This window comes from Alexandromys fortis, unplaced genomic scaffold (assembly GCF_014885135.2).
Source record: "Alexandromys fortis isolate MF-2015 unplaced genomic scaffold, M_Fortis_MF-2015_v1.1 scaffold_1, whole genome shotgun sequence".
In the NCBI taxonomy this organism is placed as follows: domain Eukaryota; kingdom Metazoa; phylum Chordata; class Mammalia; order Rodentia; family Cricetidae; genus Alexandromys; species Alexandromys fortis.
Genome location: NW_026067927.1, coordinates 37,508,299 through 37,525,353, shown reverse-complemented (window position 1 = coordinate 37,525,353; position 17,055 = coordinate 37,508,299). Strand labels below are relative to the sequence as shown.

The 17,055-nt window shown below is 44.3% G+C and overlaps 1 protein-coding gene across 2 annotated transcripts in view; it reads left to right on the top strand.

Annotated features, from left to right (window-relative positions):
* The first annotated feature begins 9,442 nt into the window (after positions 1-9,442).
* The window catches only part of Ubqln1 (ubiquilin 1), a 38,099-nt gene continuing 30,486 nt past the window's right edge, over positions 9,443-17,055 (top strand). For both annotated transcript variants that reach the window (XM_050144563.1, XM_050144562.1), the window contains exon 1: positions 9,443-9,742. In XM_050144563.1, the coding sequence (XP_050000520.1) occupies positions 9,590-9,742 (153 nt within the window). In that variant the 5' untranslated portion in view covers positions 9,443-9,589. The remainder of the gene's footprint in view (positions 9,743-17,055) is intronic.

Here is a 17,055-nt window from a genome sequence, read left to right as displayed (position 1 = left end):
TTGTTTCCACATAAAACAAAAGGCTATGGATTCATTCAAGGTTAATAGAGATCAGATTTGATTGGGAAGGCCCCCTGAAAATCCTGGTTATAGACATAAAAAAAAATAAACCTAGAAAATCTACACGACAGGTGATATATATTTTACCCACTCAAACATAAAACCAAACCCCATCTGTGATTGGCTTATGTACAATGCACAATCCATTCTTATGTTAATGCAGAGATGTATGTTACTTTTGAAAGTTTGTGTGTTTCAAGCAATGGGAACAGATACCAATGAAAACGTGTAGTTTAGGTGATCCAGCATCTCAGAGTGCCTCTGTTGCAGTTTGCTCAGAGTTCTACATCCAGAATTTCAACTGGCCAACTTTATAGACTATTATAGCTAGTATTTGACCATTATCCTAATTTTCTCGGGGTCTCCCAAAGATTCCAGTACCCTCAGACAACAGGAAGCAGTCTAAAGAACACAAGCCTAGGGCTGGAGAGATGGCTCAGAGGTTAAGAGCACTGATTGTTCTTCCAGAGGTCCTGAGTTCAATTCCCAGCAACCACATGGTGGCTCACAACCATCTGTGATGAGATCTGGTGCCCTCTTCTGGCCTGCAGGCACACATGTAGACAGAACACTGCAAACAAAATAAATCTTGAAAAAAAAAAAAAAAACAAAAAAAACCCACAAGCCTACATTCCCAATAGATGGGATAAATAGATTTTGGTCATTCTGTGGTCTATGGATGTTCATCATTGTTTAAGGGGGCTTAGTTACAAATTATTATTGGTCCTGGTCAGAAAAAAAAACTGAGCAAAGGAGATTAAATTCAGGAATCTCTTTATGAAGAGAAAGAAATGAGGATATAGTATAAAAATGATGAGATAAAAAGGGTAGATTGTTCCAAAAAAAAAAAAGAAGGGTAGATTGTTGAGTATACTTTTGAACAACCACTAGTATCAAATTTTTACATTGCTATGGATTTTTATATATTGATGCAAAGGTTATTTTTGGAACATACTGTACATACATTTCTACTCATATTTAAGGTATTGTACCAATGCAGCTCATTTAATAATGTAATGCAAATTTCTAGTCCTTGAAAGTCATTATTAAAAGTCATTATTTAGGATAATAAAAAATGCAGGTTAGTCACCTATAAGAAACTTATCATGTTAGGTATGTTTTCAAGTCAAACAGTTATATTTTAGATAGACAGTCTTCAAATGCTTCAGAGATCTACAGAATCTGGCATTTAAGATGTCTAAATAACATAAGGCTATTTATGACAATGAGACACATCTACTGACAGCACCAATCTACTTCTAAAAAAGATGGACACTGAAGAAAGTCCGCATGAAGTTTGTTTTTTTGTGGCAAAAGCTAGCCATTTGGGCAAGAAACTGCCCTCACCTTCACTGCCGACAGTGTGCTGTCCTAACTGGATACGCGGGACACAAAAGAAAGTGGCTGCTAAACTTTGTCAAGACAAGGTAGGACAGTCCTTCAAAAATCCCTGCTTCACAGCAAAGTCTGTCAGATATTCTAGGCCTGTAGGCTAAGATGGATGCCCCAACATTACAGAGGAACCCTGCCTGGCTGTCCAGGAAGCCAGATGTCTCTGTTACTTCTGTAGTTTCAGAAGTTGGTGTCTCTGCACTTTGTGTTTACTCAAGTAATATTTCATCCTTCTTGGGTCTCTGATAGAGATTGAGGACTAGAGAGTTACAGTTTTATAGTCTTCCTTGTATCCAAAGTCAGAAAAGAAACTTACAGAAGAGATATAACATTTATAAGGTTGACAAACATGAAAGCTTGCTCATTTAAAAAGATATTTTAAGGTCTAAAATGACATTTTTAGGATGCTCACACAAATTATGACAAGATGGTTTTAATATAAAACTTTGGGCTAAGACAGAATACATAATGAGGTATTTTCTTAAATTTGCCAAATGCAAATTGACTGGACATTGTAAATGTAATTATTACTAAGCTAGCAGCTGAGCTTTCAGAATGAATAAGTCTCTGTGTGGTTATTTGGGAGCTGGTGGGCAGAACAGAGGAAGACTAGCTACATTTTCTGAAGCATTTAAGTGGTCACAATTGCTGCCTGCGTGCATCGATGTACAGACTGGTCACAGAGCCATCCGTGTATCTGTTGCAGTGACTGTGGCCCCTGATGAAAGCTCATACATCTACCTCAGTGAATGAGATCACGCCCTGAGTCTATTGATGGCCAGAGGTCTCTGGAAGTCCCTTAGGGATACAGACGGTTTATTCTGTGGTTGATATTCGTTCAGTCTATGGTATTTCTAGTCCATTCCAATCAGTTGATTTTAATCACATGGTTACATGGTTGTGGCTCTAATGCTAATGTGTCTTTTTCTAACTTGGTGAGATTTGACAGTTGGAGACTCTTTCATTGCAAAGGTCACTCACTCCCCAGTGTACCAATGGCCAAGGTGCCGAGTGATGTCATCTGTACTCTCCATCAATCATTGGCATGTGGTATAGTTGAGTATTGGAATATATATCAAAATCATGTCAGATCAAAATCACTTCACATTCTGTCGTCATCATCTTTAGTCCACACACTTTACTAGATATTCTTGTCACGAAATATGGCTGTCCCCAGAAAAAAACAGCCTCCTCTTGGCCATTTCTTAGAGGGTAATAATAGGGACAAAAGAGGTGGCATAGGAAACTGGAGATTTACTTTGAAAATCAATAATTGTTAGGTGTGAGCTGGGTGTGATAGTGCACACTTTTAATTCTACTCCAGAGGCAGAGGCAGACATATCTCTGAGTTGGAGACCAGCGTGGTCTACAGAACAAGTTCCAGAATAGCCAAGTTTAGGCAGTGAAGGAAACGATGGAAAATAGATGTTGAAGATGCAGTTGAACAAGGGGGTCATGTTCTAGCCCTAGTAAGCAGCAGAACTTGGCAGCTTTGGCTACGTGGTTCTGGGATTAAGACTAGAAGAAAGGGCCTATGGGATTCACCTCTAGACTAAAGGAAAGCCGCTGAGTTTCTGTGATCATGCTGTCTCTTCACAGCAATACAAACCCTAACTAAGAGGGAAGCTTTCTGAGGAGGTTCTCCTGAACTGGCCGGGTCTGCTGTCTGCATCAGACAGTTCTAGCCAAATCAACAGGAATCAGTCTTCTCCACCTGTGAGAACAAACTACAGCAAGTTTCGTGAGGATGACTGTCACTCAGAGATCGAGGGCTGGGCCTCGCGTCCTGCCCACTAAGTATAATTAACTATAGAGTAAGACAGCAGGGACTCTATGCAAAACACCTGTCCACACTCTGGAGTCTCTTTCCCACTGCATCCCTGTTTACCCTTTGCCAGCCATTCTGTAGGACAGATGAATGCTACTTTCTGAGGGGCACAGATATCATATTTTGAATTGATTGCCCTTAGACAGTTTCTCCATAAACAAGAGTTAGACTTAATATTCAACTAAGGTGTAGCTATCAACCTTCTTGAGGTCCTGCCTACCTGTACTTCCCAACTGATGCAGGTCACAATTTTGGCCTCTAGTAATTACTAACATTTTCTTTCCAGAGGTACCACATACATCACCAGTACTGTATTATAGAAAAATCAGCAGTAAATCCCACTCTGGAAAACACCGTGACTTAGGGCTTGTCATAAGAGTCTCAGAGTTCAACAGATCTCTGATAACAGATCTCTGAGAAAACCACCTAAAGCTGAGACTGGTTGGGGCCACTTCCGGGAGTTCTCAGAGGGATGACTGTTCATGTGACTGTTGTATGTGTTATTCCTACACTAGGAGCATCCAATTGGAAAAAAATGGAAAATTGGCCTTATTTTAGCAAGAATGATCAATGATGTCACATTAGCCTGGGAGAGAATTCAAATTGACTGCAACACATATAGGATTTCCTCCTTGAAGGCCACAACAAAGGATGTGAAAGTTCTGATAGCTCCAGGACCTGGACTGGAAAAGTCAAGTGGAAAAATTAACACAAATACAGTAATTAAGAAGTACCAAAGTAGAACCTGATGGTATCTGTTCAGATAGCCTGGAACTGGAGCGCTGGAGAAAACGGTGGTTAATTCTGCAGGCTGCTCTTGTCTTGCTAACAGTCTTGTGAACAGCAGTCTTATTAATGCAGAGTAAAACAAATTGAGGTGGTTTGGCCTAGAATCTGGAGTTCAGATTGATCAGTGACCAGAGGACTGTCACACTCACAGGAAAGTTTACCAGCAGTCAAGACTGCGGATATTTGAAGTACAGTTCTCTAAGGGATCCTTCTGCTTCCATGTTGTTGTGTGACAAAACTTTTCCTGGGGGACATAACACATACCTCTGCTCAACCCAATGGGATCCCAGGACAGACCAAAGTAGGAATACCACCAAAGTCCAATTTGGTAAGTTAATGAGTTTTATTGTGATTACTTACAGAAATGTGTGTGAGGGGTTACTTATAGCAGCAGCAATGACTCAAAGCGTGGGTGAAGCTCACTGCACAGAATACAGGCAAGTCATCAGGTTGGAGTGTTCTTTCTTGGCGCCTCAGTTGTAACCGTTTTCCAGGCAGCTTGACTTGTCCTAGAGTCTTCATTCCAACTCTTTTCCTATTGCTTACTCTGGCAGGGAGGGGACAGAGAGAAACTATTTTGAGTTGTTTATCTTCCTAATTAAGTTTCCCTGCAGGATAGAATGTTTCAGTCTCAGAGGAAACTGTTCCTCAACACCTGTCAGTCTAGAAGACAGAATTCTTGGCTACATTGTTGCACGCAAAGGGGGCCTGCTTATCTGGGTGGGCCAGATGCCCTCATGAAGAGAAAAGGCAAACACAGAGCAGAAAGTGAGCACTGAAGCAGAGATTAAATGATGTAACAGCAAGTCACAGGACATGGGTATACTCTAGAAACTGGAAAAGCAAGGAAGGGATGGATTCTTCCGACAGCTGCAGAGCTAAAAGCCTTTCCCTACAGACCTGGTTTCAGTCCTGAAGACCTATTTTCTCCTGAGATACCTTATTATCCTAGATTTACTTCATGAAACAGTTTGAAAATTTGTTACTGCAGAACACCTACCATTTCCATACAGCTTATTTGCTGTGCTATCCATAACACATAGCAGCAAAATCTTTACATTAGAGGAGCTCAGGAAACACATTTAAATCCAACCCTGTGGGCTAAATCTGTCATCTGCAAAGACATTATTAGGCTTGCAATTTTGAAAACCAATAAGACTGTAGCCAGAGCCTACCTGCCAGAGCAGTTACACTGTGTTCCATTTCCCAGGAGAACCAGTCCGGCCACTTCTGTGAGATGGGCAGCACTGGGAGGTGTGTTCCCATAATCAGTAGCACTGTGCTTAACAGACGCTGCCACAGGAAGGTGCACTGGGATATCCTTAGGCCTGTTCCCAAATCCCAAGTAAATCCCAGCTAGATAAAAAAAAAAAAATCATGAAATACAACTGAAATTAAACGTGTTTGTAAGGGTCTTGGCAACACTACAGATTGGGGAGACCACAGCAAGATTCATTCTGAGTATCACACAGATGTGGAACCAAACAGACTTTCATAAAGTGGCATCCCCTCCCCCCTTAGGTAGGCCTCAAACTGCAGCTGAAGATGACCTGGAACTTTAGATCCTCTATTAAAGTTCTTGGGATTTATTTCATGCAGACTGCACTATAAGGAAATGTCCTAGTTAGTGTTTCTATTGCTGTGATGAAACACTATGACCAAAAGAAGGTTGGGGCAGAAAGGGTTTATCTGGCTTACATATCACTGTTCATCATCAAAGGAAGTCGGGACAGGAACTCAAAGAGGCAGAAGCTAATGCAGAGGCCATGAAGGGGTGCAGCTTACTGGTTTGTTCCTCATGGCTTGCTCAGCCTGCTTTCTTTTTGTTTTCTTTTGAGACAGGGTTTCTATGTAGCTGTGGAGCCTGTCCTGGAACTAGCTCTTGTAGATCAGGCCTGCCTCTACCTTCAGAGTACTAGGATTAAAGGCGAGCTCTACCACTGACTGCCTGCTTTCTTATAGAACCTAGAACCACCCTATCAGGGTAGCTCCACCCACAATGGGCTGAGCCTTCCCACTTCAATCACTAATTAAGAACATGTAAATAAAAGTCCGGGGGCTGTAGGCTTGCCTACAGCTTGATCTCATGGAGGCATTTTCTCAACCGAGGCTCTTTCCTCTCTGATGACTCTAGTTTGGGTCAAGTTGAGTAACGTAGAGCGTGTGCATTACTTTTACCTCCTTATTCGACCAAATGTATGACATTGCATTTAAACTATATTAATTATTACACACAGGCTTAAACTTCCTAAATGGTGCTCTAAATTCTTGTTGGTTAACTCATGCTGTCAAGGAATTCTCCCCCCAACACTAGGTTTTTCAGTGTAGCCCTAGCTCTCCTGGAACTCCCCCTGTAGACCAGACTGCCCTTGAAATCAGAGATCTGCCTGCCTCTGCCTCCCGCATGCTGGGACTAAAGCCTTGAGCCACTATATATAGCTGGAGCTGCTTAAACTAGCTTGTGAGCCGAATGGTCTAATTCCAGATGTTTTATGACCAAGTGACCTCAAGCTGGCAATTTAAATTGGCCGTTTGCAAGGAAACTGGGAAATGCTATCCTTCTATCCTGGATTCAGTATTTTGGAATTAATTGTACTCAAGTAAATGTAGAACAATTGGAATATATTCTTTTTTAAAATTTTTTTCTTAATTTTTTATTTAACTTTATTTTATATGCATTGACATCAGATCCCCTGGACCTGGAGTTACAGACAGTTGTGAGCTGCCATGTGGGTGCTGGGAATTGAACCCGGGTCCTCTAGAAGAGCAGCCAGAGCACTTAGCCACTGGGCCAACTCACCAACCCTGGAATATGNATGTGTTCTTTTTTTTTTTTTTTTTTTTTTTTGGTTTTTCAAGACAGGGTTTCTCTGTGGCTTTGGAGCCTGTTCTGGAACTAGCTCTGTAGATCAGGCTGGTCTTGAACTCACAGAGATCCGTCTGCCTCTGCCTCCCAAGTGCTGGGATTAAAGGCATGCGCCACCACCGCCCGGCTCTGGAATATATTCTTATAATTACCTCCAGATTAACCACTTAATAAAAGCTGCCCCCCAAAAGAGTCAAATAGACATCTAGATTAGCAATGTTTCTCCCGCTGAACATTTTAGACAGAGGCTGTATGGCCCATTGGACCCGTCCTTGGAGGAAGTTTACAGATCCCTGTCCATATTGACAGCAGTCCTTTGTAACTTATGACTCTGTCACTTTAACATCATGGTGGTGGGCAATTGATGACACCCTATCTTGACTGTGGTGGTCGTTTTGTCGACCTGATTATATACACCAAAGCCATCAGTGAGGCTCATGTTTGGCTGTACTTATCTTTTGATTAAAGCAATGAAGAATACACTAAATACTTCATAAATTATGCCATATTGCTAAAATTCCTTCCCAGGGGACAACATAAGCAATGGCTACCCCTTCCAAGGTCTCAACAACAATGAATTGATTCCACCAACATTCATTTGGGAGAAGCCATAAGTTTACTGAACTTCCTACCAGAACAGAGGTGAGGGCTCCTTATGTGGACACAGGTGCTCCTGGAAAGCCTGTATGCAGTGGTGATGAGTGCCTTCACTCAGTCACAGAGATGGAGTCCCCTCCTCTAAGTTTCTTCAGGGCCTATTTATCTTCCTTGGGGCCGTGTGCAATTAGGGCAGCATTGCAAAAAAGTTGGTGGTTGGGAAAGGCTAGATACCATTCCGTGATGGGGTGTGAGAGTCAAGGCCAGATAGGATCAACCTTTTCCAAAAGAATGCAGCTGGGAGGACAGTCATTCACAACATGCTATATTAGAAATTTTTAGGAATCAGTATCGGCTGGGTGGTGGTGACACTCACCTTTGATCCCAGCACTCAGGAGGCAGAGGCAGGTGGATCTCTGTGAGTTCGAGGCCAGTCTGGTCTACAGAGTGAGTTCAAGGATAGTCAGGGCAACACAGAGAAACCGCCTGGAAACACACACAATTAGAGGGCTATTCGATATGTACACCGTTAGAGGTTATCTACAGTGGGTTTGTTAGAGCACAAGAATTCAAGTTCCTAACGGGCAAGGGAGTGAATGAAGACTTCCAGGGGTTATGAGAATAAAGAAGGGGAGGTGAGGACATTGTAGGCTTGAGGGCAACTAGGGAGAATACAGCCGAAAGGAAAACCAGAGGGGAACAGGGAACTAGTGAGGTTGGGAAGAGATCTGGCTTAAATATACAGGAGAAAATTCCAAAATGCTTGCTTGCCCAACGGTGAAACTTTCTACCCCGAGAAGTAATAATCTTCTCACACCTAGACATAAGGATTGTAACTTCTTCCTGTTACCGAACAATGCTGGCAGACGTTTAAGTGATATCAAGTGATACCTGTATTGCAATTTATACCTTCAAAACTCTGACCCAGATTTCAAAGGGCTCTGCTAAGAAGTGTTTATGCAACAGTAGTTAATCATAGAACAGGGTTCGATGGCCCAAGAGCAAAACTATGGAATGTCTCTGCATATTTGGGTCACAGCATGTTGTCAGTTCCCATTTGTGCAATGTTGATTCACAGAAATGCCGTGGGACTCACACTTATTGGTACCTACACTACGCTGGAAATACTTTTTCAACCTGAAGGCACCTCATGCCTGAGAGGTACTGTAACGTAATTGGACGGACTACTAAAGGCACATATCAGCTAGGCTAAATCCTGCCCACAGGGTGGACAGTCTTGGGCATCCTGTTTCTGCCCCACACAGCTCTTAAGACAGACAAGGGCGGCTCTATTTTCCGACCAAACCGGTTTGACTGCAGGACGGGAAGCCCTGGCCTCACTGAAACAATGAGTGCCCTCGATGGCGCTGGAGGTCCCCAGTTACCCTGAAGCCCCTTCCCCTGCAGGGACTTAGGACAAGCCCAGCCCCTCCCACCCGGGCAAACACCACGCTACTTTGCAGGTCTTTGCAGGCCTTTGTCCCCGGGGCCCCGGTCTGGAGGATCCCGGGACAGTGAGCGCCAGGGCCAGGCCGTTTCTAGCAAGTTCGCTGGCCGTGACGTCATCTCCGTGCACCCTTACGGTCCTTTCCAGAAACCCGGGTTAATCTCTTCTAACGAAAAGCCGGAGAAGCGAGCTGAGGTGCGCTCTCCCGCCGCACCCCAGCACTCCTTCCGCACCGGAGGAGGCCGCGCTTCGCCCACCAGCCGAGAAAGCCACGCCGAGCCCGGCGACGATGACTCGGCTCCTTCGCCAAGGCGCTTCCCGGCGTGCCTCGCGCCCCGGCCGCCAGGAGTCGGCGCGGTGGACAGCGCGTTACCCAGCGTGCCCCGCGCGGCGCCGGCGACGGGCGTGGGGGAGGTGCGGGAGGAGGAAGCGGCGGTGGCGGCGGCGGCGGCGACGCGGAGAGTGTCCGCGTCCACACGGCAGCCGATCGCCCGACTTGGGGCCTGCACTCGCAGCGCGCGTCTCCACGCCCTCGGCGACCCCCGCAACCTGTCGCGTCCCGCCGACGCGGCCGCAGCCCTTCAGTGTCCCGGTCGCCTGAGTCACCGCCATGGCCGAGAGCGCGGAGAGCGGCGGCCCCCCGGGCGCGCAAGACAGCGCGGCCGACGGCGGCCCCGCAGAGCCCAAGATCATGAAGGTCACGGTGAAGACGCCGAAAGAGAAGGAGGAGTTCGCTGTGCCCGAGAACAGCTCGGTCCAGCAGGTGAGGAGGCCCCGGGCCCGGCGGCCGCCGTGTCGCCGGCGGGGTGGGAAGGGCGGCCGGGGCCGGGTCGGGCGGCGGCCCCGCCGGCTTCGGCTGCGTGAGCTTTGCGGGGCCTGGGGGTGCCGCGCGGCCTGGGCTGGGCTGCGCCGCGACCGCCGAGCCCCGGGCCTCGGGACCCCACTTCTCACAAAGGAGCCGGGCGCTGCGGGGAGGCAGGGCGCGGGCGGCGCTCGGCCTTTGGCCAGGCTGGGTAGGGGGCGGGGGTCATTGTTTTACCTGCTTGCCAATCGGAGAGATTTGGGGGTGAGAAGCACGTGGAGGTTTAGTTCTGGGTTTTGAGTGCTGAAGTCTTTTTCTACTTTTCAGCCTTTTATATAAAAATTGTGACGTGGGAATTGTTTTCAATCACATTGTAAAAGCTCACTCCTGAAGGAGAAAGTAAATGACTTTGATTCATAGGCGACTTACTGTTTCTGTTTCAATCCGTTCGTCATCACTTAGTTGCCAGCCATTGGATAGGTTTTTGTTTGATTTTAGGGGACGGGAGCGTTACCTGGCTGGGTATCAGTAGTTGCAACCGAACGCAAGAAAACAAAATTGGTGTTGATGGGAAAGCTTACAAAACAGATCATTGCTTTAAACTCTGTCCAGGAAAACAAAATTTGCAACTAATTAAGAGCCTTGGTAGAATTCATCAAATTTATCTTTTCAACATCTTCTAGAGCCCTTGAATTGTTGACAGTCTCCAACACTGTGAGCAGTTTTGTGCGAAGACGCAATTTACAACCACGGGCATGTACCTTTAAGTTCTCGGAACGGTTATCTAGTTCCAAAGGTGAAGTCGTGTTTTGTGAAGCGGGAGGACGTGTGGCATCAGCTGAGAGAAACTCTTGTTGACCGAATCATCGTTCCTTGTTTGTCAACGCAGCTAAAAGTTGGCCATCTTTGTGTTTCCCAGCATGTGTGTGCCTCACCCACGGTTGACGTTTTCCCGCATTCGCTGTGCTGTGCGTCTCTTAGTTCTAAAATACACTTTGAAGTTGTAAAGATCGCTGTTACCTTAGGAGGCTCATAAGCAGTGTGTGTGTTAGTAACTCGAGAACAGCTGTGTTGAAAACCTTACTCCACTTAACTTGGGGGTTCAGTGAGATGCACACGGTTGCCTTTGCCAGTTTTCACTACCCATCTATCTACACCTGTGTCGGCCAAACGCACAGCTAGGTGTAGCCTGTTACAGCTGACGACAAGCTGTTGCCTCACCTTTTATTTTCAAATCACTTTTTGTCACGCCTGTGGGAATCCTTTCCCCCAGAGACTGAGTTTCCTGTCCAGAAGTTCACATAAGCATAGCTGTATACAATGCCGTCTTTTGGGTAAGGCTTTTTTCTTCTCTTTCCCTCAGCATATTTTTGAGATTCGTCCTTGTGAATGTGTGCTGTCCTCCCACCCCTGAGACTTACATCTAGGCACAGGCTCGGGTCTGCCCCTGAACCGTGTCCCCAGCTCAGTTCTCCCCTGCTCTGTGGTGGTCCACGCCATGAATACGCCCTAGTCTGCAGCTGGCTGCGTGCTGTGAGCAGTCTTCTACCAAGTCATTTGAGACTGTGCTTTTATCTGCATTGGGATAGTTCTGCTTAGTTTTTGGCTTTTGTTTTGTTGTAGGGTTTTTTTTTTTTTTTTTTTTTTTGATTTTTCGAGACAGGGTTTCTCTGTAGCTTTTCGGTTCCTGTCCTAGAACTAGCTCTTGTAGAGCAGGCTGGCCTCAAACTCACAGAGATCCACCTGCCTCTGCCTCCCGAGTGCTGGGATTAAAGGCTTGGACCACCACCGCCTGGCTCGTAGTAGGTTTTATTTGTTTGTTTGTTTGGTTGGTTGGTTTTTCGAGACCGTTTCTCTGTGTTACAGCCCTGGCTACCCTGCAACTCTGTAAATAAGGCTGGCCTCGAGCTCACAGAGATCCGCCCCCCTCTTCCTCACTAGTGCTGGGATTAAAGCACCCTGCTTGTGGTTGTTGTGTTTTGTTTTTAAAGTCAGGGTTTCATCATGTAGTCCCAGATGTCCTGGAACTCAATTTGGAACTCCATTTTGTAGACCAGGCTGGCTTCGAACTCACAGATTCATCTGCCCCTTCCTCTGCCTCCCAAGTGCTGGGGTTAAAAAGGCCTGCACCACCACACCTGGCCAGTTCTATTTAATTTTGTAAACAGTCAACAGCATATGGGTGTGTTTCTGTTTCCCTGTATCCTTGCTAATAATTGCTATAAGCAGTTTTTTGTTTTTTTAATGATTGTGTAGCAATATTAAATTATGAAGCTTTCGAGTCTTTCTGACACTCCCAACTTAGATTTCCATCATCCTTACAGTTTCCACTTTTTATTTCAAGACATAAGAAATAATATTTTATAAATAGGAAAATATTTATGTAAACATCTAAGAATTTTTTTGTAATGTGACACTACAATTTTAAATTCCGTAGAAGTTTATATTTTACTATGCTGTAACTAAAAATGACTTTAATGAGTAAAAGTAAAACTTTCCTAAAGTAAATTATTCTGATATTGCTTAATGTTTAAAGTCTTGTCTGTTTTCTGTAGAAACAGAAAATATGATAAAAGTTGAAAGCTTGCTTGCCCCTTGCACCGCAAACTGAAACACATTGAACTGCTGAGTGAGGAGAATACACTTAGAAACATATACAAGAAAAAGATAAAGCAGATTTCGGAGACTATTTGTACAATTCTGTTTGCAGCCCAAGAAAAGATCTACCTTTGGAACTAGGTTTGATGCTTGCTATAGACTAAAGCTTGTCAGTGAGTGATATTTGGTGGCAGTAGGGTTTCCTTTAAAAATGCCTAGTAGTGATTGTGAATGGGGCTGGAGTTACAGTTCAGTGTTGTAGCATGTGGTTCAGATCCCCAGTGCACCCCCACTTCTTCTCAGATGGCAGGCTGATGCTGGGAAGAAGGAAGAGATGATATTAACAGCTCATGCTGTCGGTCAAGTCACATTCTTTGTTTGGGTTTGCTTGTTTGTTTGCTTGCTTTTGTTTCAGGGCAGGTTTCTCTGTGTAGCCCTGGCCGTCCTGGAACTCACTCTGTAGACCAGACTGACCTCAAACTCATAGAGATCCGCTTGCCTCTGCTCTAGAGTGCTGGGATTAAAGGTGTGCGCCACCACTGCCTCCTGCCTGGCAAATCACATTTTAAAAAAAAAAATGTGTTAGCATACAGAGTAATGGGTTTCATTATGCAGAGGAGTCTCTCCTAAAAATCTGTGTGCTGTGTCTGTGAAAGAGAGGGAGAGGACTATCCAGAGCCTCCTGAGTGTGGAGGATAGAGGACAACACAGGTATCCATCCTTGCCTTCCCCCTTGCTTTGTGATAGGGTTGTTGTTTCATAATCAAGGACAGCTGTGAGCCCTCTCCTGGGGATTTCTTGTCTGTGGTAGCTCACTGTATGAGCACTTTGATGCGGGCCTGGGATTACGTGGTTCTCAGGGTTTGTGTGAAGTGCTTAACCCACTGAGCCATCTCCCGGCTTCTATCCCCCATTTTCTATTTAAAATTTCAGTGTATCTGTGTAACACACATTATACTAAAATAGTATTTATATAAATATGTTATGATTAATTAGATGAGTTATCATAAACCTCCTTGGTAGTTTGTAAATTAAGTTGGTAATTTAACACCCCCACACACATTGGATTTCTCTGTGTAACTGTCCTGCTATCCTAGAACTCTCTTTGTGATGTGGGAGTGATTTCTTAATAATAAAGAGACTGCCTCAGCCCTCATAGGACAGAAAATTAGGTAGGCGGAGTAGACAGAAGAGAATGCTGGGAAAAAGAAGCTTAGTGAAGGAGTCGCCATGATGCTCCCACGCCAGACAGACGCAGGTTAAGATCCTCCCTGGTAAGCCAGCTCGTGGGCTACACAGAATATTAGAAATGGGTTAGAACAAATATGTAAGAGCTAGCCAATAAGAAGCTGGAACTAGCCGGGCCAGGCAGTGTTTGAAAGAATACAGTTTCCGTGTAATTATTTCTGGGCATAAGCTAGCCATGTGGGCGGCCGGGTGCCGGGGACGCAGCCCCGCTGCTCCTATTTCAACAGAGTAGACCAGGCTGGCCTAAACTCACAGTTTTACCTGCTTCTGCTTCCCGAGTGCTGGGATTAAAGGCATGCGCCACCAGGCCCAGTTTAACTCTTGATTTCTTTTTCTGTGTAACTGACAAGTAGAGACAAGATTTTTATGCAGTGTTATGTACAGTTGGCATTTAATGAATATTATTTGTTTTATATATATTAATAAGGCCTGAAATTAACCCAAATTAGTTGAAAACTTTTTTTTTCAGGGAGTAGCTAGAATGAATTGTGTAATATATAATTTGCTATTTACAAGTAACTGGAACAATTTCTGTTCCACAGTGGTTTCATTAATAAGGGGTTTTTATCACATATAGTTTTGAAAAAGGCAAATGTGTCCTGACTTTTATGAATGAGGCTTTTTCTGCTACTTATGAGCTCTTACAGGCAGCTTTGAGAATTCCAGGATTCTTTATCGAAAAGCAAGATAGAGAGGGGGTGGGGGTGTAGCAAATGGAGCATAACTTTTGAATGTGGGCCCTTCTTTGATGAGGGAGATGACAGTACTTCTCAGTCCTCACAGGTAACACTGACATTAAGCCATCCAGGCCTGTAGAACCCCATGCTCATCTTGATGCTGAGAGCCTCTTGTGGGTGTTGAGCTTGTAGAGGAGAAGCTGCTCTGAGTTAAGGTGTACTGTAGCTAGAAGATATCACCCAGGTTTGGGGAATGTAGTGTTTTTCAAAAACCTTAGTAATCCTAGAGGTGGTATGGGTTAAAATAATATTTTGCACATACTACACTAAATAATATGTCAGTGTGGATCTGACTTCTCTTTGGTGTTGGGGATTGAACCCAGAGCCCCTTGTGCTGTGTGCTCTGCCGACGTGCTATTGTTCTCAGTCTCCACTTCCCACTGTGTCTGCCTGAATGTTTGAAATAATTCATCTTATCCAGAAGGCTGGGCTGAACCAGTATCACAAGATATATGTCCCTGAGATCGTGTTTGTGATCCCTAATGAATTGTGAAGAACTGATGTAATGATTCTATTTAGCAGAGATGGCTTAACTTTAACAGCATAGTTTAAGATTTCAGAGACTGGTTCAGTTGACGTCTTTAAGCTGTAATTGACGTCCTTTTGTTTTGCTCTGTTTTGTTTTTAAGACAGGGTTTCTCTGTGTAACCACCCTGGCTGTCCTGGAACTTGCTTTGTAGACCAGGCCAGCTCAAACTCACTAAGATCCACTTGTCTCTCTGCTTCCCAAGTGCTGGGATTAAAGGTGTGTGCCATCCACCGATTGGCTAGAGATGTTGTGTGTGTGTGTGTGTTTTAAGTGTCACAAATTATTTTTGGCAGATTTTGAGATTACGGGATATTTGCCACACAGAAAAACCCAGCTGTCATCTGTTGAAGTGATTTTGCAGATTGGCTAGATGGCTCAGTGTGTCAAGGGGCGAGTCGTCAGGTGATTCCCAGCTTCTCGTGGTGGATGGAGAGAACAACTCTCGGAAGTTGTCCTCTGACCTCCACTTGTGCGTCTTGTTCTGTGTGTCCTCCTCCCCACAACAGTGTGAATATAAAAACAATTTAAAACAGTGCAAAAAAAAAGCTTTAAAAAAATGCATGGATGGGTGTTTTGCCTGCATGTATGTTGATGGCCTGTAACTGGAGTTACAGATGGTTGTGAGCCACTATGTGGGTGCTAAGAACCCAGGTCCCCTGTAAAACAACCCTTGTTCTCGACACCAAGCCATCTCTCACCCCCTAGTGCAACTTTCTCTACTAGGAAATTACAGCTGTGTTTCTGAAGACTGTTGTAATATGGAAAGAAGGTTTGGTTTGGTTTGGTTTTGAGTTTTGGTATTTCGAGACAGGTTTTCTCTGTGTAACAGTCCTAGCTGTCCTGAAACTAGCTCTGTAGACCAGACTGGCCTTGAACTCACAGAGATTCACCTGCCTCTGCCTCCTGAGTGCTGGGATTAAAGGCATGGACCACCACTGCCCAGTAGAAAGAGGTTTTGAATTTTAACATTTTAGATTTTTAAGTAGTTTTTTTTAATATTTATTTATTTATTATGTATACAATATTCTGTCTGTGTATATGTCTTCAGGCCAGAAGAGGGCACCAGACCTCATTCCAGATGGTTGTGGGCCACCATGTGGTTGCCGGGAATTGAACTCAGGACCTTTGGAAGAGCAGGCAATGCTCTTAACCACTAAGCCATCTCTCCAGCCCCTAGATTTTTAAGTTTTAATTTCCAGTATAATGCCAATAATTGAGATTTGCATAAGCAGCTCTTGGGTGAAATGGTGTCTTGGTAACACATTGCTGTAGTGGTATGAGTGACAGGTAATATCTGGAAACACTTGAGGACTGGTCCCCTAAGTTGCCTTTCTTGCCTGGAAATTACATTGTAGTTTACTGGTAGTTTCTGACTTCTCCTTATTTCTGCCCTCCCACTTACTCCCAGAATAAAATCTGAAAATTGTTCATCAGTTGGTATCCTTCTGCATAGAAATAAAAGTTCATTTACCCTAAAATCTGAGTTAATGGCAGGATTCCTTAATCCCTGCCTTAGTACTTTTGTACAGCTTACTCTTGCCTGCTTCCTACTCTTTAGCTGACATCAGTCCTTTGAATTGCAGAGCAGAGGTCAATTTCTCTGATTGCCCAGGCGAGATTGGGATCACCTGTTGCATTTTCTCACAATGCCATTAGCACATGTATGTTTGTGTCATAATTTGTTACAGTTCAAAATTATATAGTTATGATTATTTAATGCTTCTTTGCTAAGAAAGGTAATTGCTACTGTTTTGTTCCTAGAACCTGATGCATAGTATAGACTCCATAAACATTGTGTTTGTGGCTGGATCTGGAGAGTTTTGCACAGTGATATGTATCTAATAATAAATACTCATTGTGGAGCATTTACTGAGTGAAGCATATACAAATGGCAGCTATCTCCTGGAAACCTCAACTTAACCTTCTCTCCCTTAATGAACCAATTCTTCTAGCTCAGAACTCTGTTTTTTCTTTGAAATGGGGTCTCTCTACATACCCCTGATGTCCTTTAATTCTCTCGTAGACCAGGCTGACCTTGAACTCAAAAAAGAATCTTCTGCCACCGCCTCTCAAGTTCTGGGATTTTAAGGCGTGAATACCCAGCCCAGCTCAACTCTTTTTTAAGTTTTTTTTTTTTTTTAACTTATTTTATCTGTGAGCTA